The sequence below is a fragment of the Vicia villosa genome, linkage group LG1, assembly GCF_029867415.1.
Source record: "Vicia villosa cultivar HV-30 ecotype Madison, WI linkage group LG1, Vvil1.0, whole genome shotgun sequence".
In the NCBI taxonomy this organism is placed as follows: Eukaryota; Viridiplantae; Streptophyta; class Magnoliopsida; order Fabales; family Fabaceae; genus Vicia; species Vicia villosa.
The window spans coordinates 53,434,785-53,442,803 of NC_081180.1; the positions used below are offsets into that span (position 1 = coordinate 53,434,785).

General features: G+C 33.3%; 1 protein-coding gene across 1 annotated transcript; it reads right to left on the reverse strand.

Moving 5' to 3' along the window:
* Positions 1–939: 939 nt before the first annotated feature.
* On the reverse strand, positions 940–3,636 carry LOC131638040 (ubiquitin carboxyl-terminal hydrolase 3). The gene is made up of 9 exons (XM_058908602.1): positions 3,510–3,636; positions 3,166–3,297; positions 3,019–3,057; positions 2,626–2,731; positions 2,472–2,530; positions 2,258–2,332; positions 1,784–1,832; positions 1,459–1,535; positions 940–1,223 (listed from the first exon to the last, which is right to left on the reverse strand). The coding sequence occupies exons 1-9, from the start codon at positions 3,570–3,572 to the stop codon at positions 1,137–1,139; spliced, it is 687 nt and encodes a 228-aa protein (XP_058764585.1). The 5' UTR covers positions 3,573–3,636; the 3' UTR covers positions 940–1,136.
* Between the last annotated feature and the right edge of the window lie 4,383 nt (positions 3,637–8,019).

Below are 8,019 nucleotides of genomic sequence, written 5' to 3' on the forward strand. Positions count from 1 at the left end.
TTTAAAAAAACACAAATTTAAATTTTTTTAAATAAATATGAAAATATTGACTTTTACTTATAAAAGGCATGTATATCATTTTTTTTCAAGATTAAAAATATTTCTTCAATTGTGAGGGATTGGGTAAAGAAACTACAAAAGAAGAAAGTGAATGATGGTGACAGCAATAGTAGCGATGACAATATTGTTGTTATGGAGATTGTGAAACCGAGAAATAGGAAAAGCCCGTCGATTGAATGATAAGTGTTTTTGGACCGTGTATAGCAGAAAGAGAAGGAATTATTGAAAATGAAGATCGTAACATTTCGGGTTTCAATTTCAACCAGAACAAAGGAGGATGATTGGTCCGTGGGTAATTGTGGCTATTGTGAAGCCTTCTTCTGATAAGATTAGTTCGGACTCACATTCATGGATCTCTATGTTTTTATTCTATCGGAATCCATTTTTTCTGTTTACGCATCAAGAGAGATACCATTCTTCCAGGTAAATCATAGCATTTTTACAAAGCTTTGTTGTAAAAAAATCATTAATATAAAAATGCTATGATTTGTCGGTAATAATTGTATCCTCTTGATGCATAAACAAAACAATCGGGTTCTAATAGAATGAAAGCATAGAGATCCATGAATCCATGAATGTGAGTCCAAACTAATGTCATCAGAAGAAGGTTTCACAATAGCGACAATCACACACGGATCAATCATCATCAATCATCATCCTTTGTTCTAGTTGAAACTGAAACCCGAAAATGTCACAATCTTCATCCTCAATAATTCTCTCTCTTTCTGCTATACACTATCCCAAAAAACTTATCTTTCAATCGACGAGCCTTTTAGTTTCTCTGTTTCACCATATCCATATTAACAACATTGTCATCGTCATCACTATCACTGTCGTCATCATTCACCTGATGATACAACAAATCAAAAAGCGGCAAGCTGTTAGAAGACGTTTGAATTGAAGAGGCTCAAAAGTTTACAAGATCTCTGAATGTAACTAAAAGCCTAACCATGCACACATATAAAGTGAATAAAGAGCTGCATGAGTGCCTGGAGATACTACAGATACCTTCAAGAAGTTACTTGACAATCAAAATTAACCCTAAAAAACACAAAGTGAGATTGCCTTAATATCCATCACTCTTTCTTTGATATTGCAATGACATTGAAGTTGAGAGAATCTGGATTCTTCTGAATCATGCTCTGAATGGCTTTAGCAGCATCCTGAAGTAAATATATATTTTAATCAGAAACAATTACTTTCCTACATAATTGTGCCCCATTGAATATTGTTTCTTTGCATCATTTTAATGCAAAACCCGAAAGAACTACTTGACAACAATATTATCATGGAATCTTTTTTCTCTATAAGCAGATCAAATCAAATTATATCCTTCTGCCAAATACATGTCTTTTCAGGAACAATACAATTAAAGCCTTAACATTGTAAGATATTTACCTTCAACAAAGTACTTGGTGAGGACGGACCGTGTGATATCGGTGCTGACTTTCTTCCATCAAGCTCATAAAGTTCACCTGCATACAACAAGGTTTCAAAGAAATTAATCCGATATATATATAGGCTTTATACTGCAGAAGAGAGGAGAAGGGTTCAAAATTGGTTTTGGAAATTCTGTTTTGATGTAGGCTTCAGCTGGCTCATATGATTTAGATATCTTTGTTTCTTACTTTGTTGTTGTCGTAGTTGCATCTTGATATATTGTTTAATTCTATTTACAAACACCATAGTGAAGGAAATGCTAATTAAGTACAAAAGAAATTACCGTCCACACAAGCAAAGCAGATGAAATGAGTATCCACATTATCTGATGCCTGCAGTACAAACATTTCAAACAAAAATTGTTTATACACAAGAACATAAAATGGAAATAAGCAAAATTGTTATTAATTTTTCTCTTGCAGGATAAAAACAAATTTATGAGTATCAACGCCCAGAATGTAGAAATTACAAAAGAAGAACATTTTTATTGATCCATTCCTCCTATCTCAGGTCAGGATAACCCAAAGTGAGGAGAATACATAATCTCACAGTGGAATATAGAAATCAGTTGGAATACCAAAAACAAAAACAAGAACAATAAACAAGGAATAACAAAAACAATAAGCAAGTAACACTAAGAACAAGATATTTTCAAATGCATATGATCATAGTTTTCAAGATAACATGGTGGAACACTCCAATCCAATCCAATCCAATTTACCGTTGCCGTAAAATTTAAGTTTAATTTACAAGATACCTCTGTATCACCAGCAGTAGCTGCTACAGAATGAGCCACCTCCATCTCTGAGTCATTCTCAAGAAACAAAGCACGCTGAAGATACAAAAGATAGAAAATACAAAATGAGCATTATACTTAGCCGACAAAAAATCTCAATTTCTTCCATTTGTTAAATATGAGAAAGAAAGAAAGAAAGAAAGAAAGAGATGAGGTTTGGGTAAGAAGAAGTAACCTGCATTGGGTCCAAGTTTGCAGTAGATTTGAAGAACTTATCAAAGAACGACTCCTCAACTAATAACAACAACAAAAGCAACACATACCAAATGATATTTAATCGTTGATGCACCCAAAAAAACTAAAGGTAATTAAATTGTTGAAAAACTTACCGAACTTGATTTCAGAAGTTATGTTTCCAAGAGCATGAAGAAGCCCTATTGTACCACAAGCATTACCCACAGTTTGATTCATAAAATACACTTTCTTGTTATATTCCTACACCAGAACAACACATTAAAATCCCACTCATAAATGACATATTTATATGTTACCCAAAATTCAAATTTCATACTAGGTAGCACCGACCGACACCTCCGAAAAATGTGTGTTGGGGCGTGTCCAAATGTGACACCATGATTACATTTAATTTATTCATTTTTTTCAAGTTATTACTAGTGTCGGTGTCGTGTTTCCGGTGTTCATGCTTCTTAGAATATACGTTGTTCAATAAAAGAATAAAACAAATAGATTAAAAGATCATATAATTAGATATGTGCACTTACCTTTTTTTCTTTATTCTGTTGCAACCTCTCTTCTTCAGACTGATAAGAGATAAAAACTCTTGCAAAGTCAGAAAAGCAAAAAGATAAAAACGGTGAAATTATCTAAAGATGCATTCAATCAAACGCTGTCTATGCATAAAAATTAACCTTGGCGGTGAGAGGGTAAAGAAAAAGCACAGCAAGAACTGGTTTCGGAACCATTTCCAAAAGCTCTTCATCCAATCCATAAACATCATAGCACCCAGCTTGATCCTCTGGAAGACCAAGACCAGAAAGGAACTGCAATTCACCGAAAACATTTATAGGGTTTAATCATGCACGCTACTAACTAACTTCAATTTCATATATCAACAGAAAAATCAAATAATTAAGAATGAATCTTTTTGCAAAAAATAAAAATAAAAAATCTAAGGGTATGTATTCAATTCAGTACTACAATTCAAACATTGTAAGAAGAAATAATAAAGAGTGATTGAAATGAAGGATGATACCTGGTTCATGACATCAGGGTTAGCTTCGAGAGGAAGCCATCTTTTTGAAGAAGCAGTAGCCATTGTGCGATTCTTTTCTTTTTACTTTCTACTCAACTTTGTTTTTAATGCTTAATGCTTGAAACGCGAAATGAGTATGAAAAGAAAATGAAGAGGCTATATATAGGGTTTGTGTAACGGGCCTGTAAGAAGCCCATTGATTCTGAACAAACTACAAATAGAAAGGGGATTGCTTATTGCACATTTATTGCTGCTCATGCACCCTAGTAAAAAAATAAAAAATGTCTCTTAAATACAAAGATGTTCTACTTTCGGACGCATTAAAAATCCACACCACCACAACACTTTGTAAGCGAGCCACTTTTATACCACCACAACACTTTGTAAGCGAGCCACTTTTATTTTGCTATGAATTAATATAGAAATGTATCCGTAAAATTTACGGAAGCATATCTCTTGAGGCATTTTGAATGATATTATCGCGTCAGATCTTTTTCCTTCGTCATTTTCAGCTGAGCTTATTCTAAAACAAAAAAGTTGTCTGTGAGAAACACAAATCTACCATTTTTAACCTTTCCCAAACTATCTACTACATTGTGCCTAATCCAAGAGCTTTATCAATTACTACTCAAGGTCATTCGATCCAAAAGTTTCCAATTCTCACATTCGGTCGTTTAATTTTCCTCCTTTTTTATTCCTTGATGCATGAATTACTAAATAGGTCGTTTAAGGTACACTATGTTTTAGTTACACTTCTAATACGTAGTTTATTGAATCATGCATTGACAATTTTTTTATGTTTAAAGCATGGGGCAATGTTGGATTTATGTGTTTGAAGAAAATACATTAGTGGACTTTTGTATTTTTTTCTAATTTGATTTTCTTAAGTTAAGGAAGTCAGCTTTCGTATTTTGTCTACGTTATTTGATTTTTCATGTCTCTCATATAGGTTTAATTTTGTTTGCTTTGTCTACATTGTTTGATTTTGCATGTCATTTGGTTTATTTATAGGTAAAATGGATTACAACCAATATCGACTTAGGCATGGTAAAGTGTCCCAACATGCATCTGTTTGCAGGGAGAGAGTTATACCATCGTGACTACCGATTGATGCTAGTTCATTTGATGCAGAACCGCCCACTTCTGGAGTTCAGGTGTCTCCGTCTTTGTCTTCCCGGAGGCACGTGTCAACTGCTGCAACCCCCAAGTCTATTTTGATTAGTCTGTCGTTGATGTTGTCGTTCATGATGTCGTACCTGAGGTTTTTGGATAAGGTCTCAATGACACTTCATTATTTTCATTATATGCAAATCATGTTGCTACGCACGTATCTAATGGAGAGGTAAAATAAACTTGTATTTATTATTTGAAATATATGTGTTATAATATTTAAACTTTCTGACAATGGTGTATTTTTTTATAGTACAATGATTCTTTAAAATGCATTAACAACTGTAGGAAGATTATGAAGTTGTAGCAGCATGAGGAGCAATGGTTTCATGATATCATGCAGGTATTTGGGTTGCAAGATTTATGCTGGTATCTGGCTCAAGTGATGCCCAAAAAGAGATGGGTGTCACTAAAAGGTGTCATGATATATTTGCATTTCTAAAGGAATTGTATAGAAATCACCTGGTTGCAGAAGTGGAGGCTGATGGTGAGGATGCACATGTTTTACATCACAGAGCTTGTGCATTGAGGTCATATCTCATAAATTTGGATGCACGTCCACATTTGAGGAAAAAAATGCCTGCTTATTATGTCAATATGGTTTACCTTAGATACTTCAATGACTTCGAGAGGATTCTTGACTACAATTAGGGGGCACTTGTGTTGTTTACATATACTTGAACTTAGATGAAGCTTGTCTTTAGAATACTACATATGACAACATGTTACACGTTGATTACGGTAATATATCTGCAACTTTATTATTACTAATATTTCATAACACTTGGCTACGCCATTACTAATATTTCATATGTATCATTTTCAAGCATGAATCTTCCACTACTTTCCATGCATCTCAGGTTGGTCATATGTGGATCCTCTAGTATTAATATTTCATCTGAGGATTCACCATGTGCTTGTGTATTCGTCCTACTTAAAAGGAATTAGGCGACCAAGTCATTCAGAGGATTCACCATGATCCTGTGTGTGTGCCAATTCGGGTTTCAACAAGGTATTCCAAGAGACTCCTATGTGTTTTCTCCTCCTGATGTCGTTTGTAGAGTGTTGATGTGATGTTTCATGATTTCTATAATTATCTGGTACCAAAGGAAATATGAAGTATGCCATCTCCTGAACCATGGAGTAGTACTTTTGGCCTCATCCAATGATATTTCAGACTGTCACATCCTTATATGATACCAGATGCTTAGGGAGATCCACCTTAGCCAGCTCATCAAGAGACATTAGATGAAGAGCAGGCTAGGGAAAATCATATAGTTAATGTGTTACCTGCATGTCAGTGTGTTATGGTTATTGCGTGAATGGGTATAGAGATAGAGAGGGGAGATTTTTCGGAAGCCACTCCTGTGAGGGCCACTATAGAGGTCATTCCATCTAAGGCATGTACCACATTGCAGTACAGGAGCAGAGAAGGAATTGGGGAGTCAGATATATTTAGTAGTTCAGTTTTACTTGTATTTTAATATTATTTGTATTATGGTTTGTAATTTATCAACAATGATGTTTGATTATCGATTTTAACTGAACTAATATGAGGCATTTTATGTGAATTATATTAGTGTATGGTTTAATTGATAACAAATTTATTTTGATAGTAAAATTAGTATAAATGGCCTCAATCTTATTAATACATATTTTAATGTTACAGTTGGAAGTTGTGGTGCTACAACAAATATGAATGCTGAACTTAAAATTTTTTTGAATAGGTTGATTGGAAGATTTTTAAACTTATTAACACGCATTTTAGTACTACCGTTAGAAGTTGTGATGCTACAACAAGTATGAATGCTGAACTTCAAGTAATTTTGAATGGGTTGATTGGAAGATTCTCAATGTTATTAACACACATTTTAATGTTACCCTTGGAAGTTGTAGTGCTATAACAAAATATGAATGTTGAATCTTAAGCAATTCTTTATGGCCGCTTAGAATTAGGGTTGTTCATGGTATAGTTCGTGAAAAAAGCTAAACCGAATCAAACCAAATCATAGTAAAAATTTACCCGAACTGAATTAAAATTATTGGTTTGATATACTCTTTCCAATTTTTTAAACTTGTTTTAAGCATTTTTTATTTTTGCTTCGAGTTTAGTTTTAGTTCGGTTCGATTTCAATTATGGTTCGGTTCTAGAATTGTTTGAACATAATGGTTTGGTTCACTAACTAAATATAACGGTTCAATTATTTTAACTTCAGTTCAATTTAGTTCAACGGTTTGATTTTTGAATTTTTTTTAAACCCTACTTAGAATAATGGATTTCATCTGGTTATTTATAAATCTGATAGCAAATTGCTCTTGAAGTTAATTGAGGATGGAGTGTAACCAGACTTATAAGTAACCTAACAAGACGAAATCCATTATTCTATGTAGGGCTTTTCAAAAATCAAGTTTAATAACTGCTTTATGTGTCATTGCTAGCCGACGCTATGAAAACTTGTTTTTTTAAAGTTTAGTTTTTCTTTGTTTAGTGCTACTTGTTTATTTCCTGTAGATAAGGAAAAAAAAAAGAAGGTCGGTCTAAGTGTAAGGTTAACACACACGCCTTATATTTTTAAAAAATATAAATCTTTTACTCAATGAAAATATCTTATTTTTTATTTGCAACTTTAATTATTTTTTTAAAATTTTGGTTCCTCATATTTAGAATTTTTTTTAAAATAACCATGTATTAGAAAAAAATTACGTAAATAACCATACTTCGGAAAAAATTACGCAAATAACCAAGTTTCAGAAAACATTGACACCAAGACGCCATGTGAGATGGCGTCACCATTGTATCAGATGAAGGGAGGCGCCATTTGGGATGACTCCTATGTACAACTTTTCTGCAATAAGCCATCTCAGATGGCGCCTTGGTGCATTTTCAAATGGAAAATTGAACAAAAATATACAAGGAGGCGCCATATGAGATGGCTCCTTCTCGTAAAAGTTGAAGGGAGGCGCCATTTGACATGGCTTATTGGGACTGAGTGTGTCATGTCAGATGGCGCCTAGGACTAAAAAAAAGGGAATAAGCCATATGAGATGGCGCCTTGGTGTTAAGGATTTCAGAAATCTGCTTATTTGCGTAATTTTTTTTCGAAACATGGTTATTTGCGTAATTTTTTTTAATACATGGTTATTTTAAAAAAAAATTCTCATATTTAAAATCACAATTTTAATTTCTTTTTGAGTTTCTATTGAAAAAAGGACAAAAGTAAAAACTTTTTTTTTCCAGAAAAAAACAAGGTAGGAGAACGAAAATTACTCAGAAAACATAAAAAATGACTAAAATAATAATTTTTAAAATAGAGTGATCAAAATCAAGAAAAAAACAAAA

Excerpts from the sequence above, each read along its gene's own strand:
- LOC131638040 (XM_058908602.1), bottom strand. The coding sequence starts at position 3,572 with ATGGCTACTGCTTCTTCAAAAAGATGGCTTCCTCTCGAAGCTAACCCT. Across the intron at positions 1,833-2,257 it reads CTACTGCTGGTGATACAGAG|GCATCAGATAATGTGGATAC; the intron begins GTATCTTGTAAA and ends TTTGTACTGCAG. Across the intron at positions 1,536-1,783 it reads CTGCTTTGCTTGTGTGGACG|GTGAACTTTATGAGCTTGAT; the intron begins GTAATTTCTTTT and ends TGTTGTATGCAG.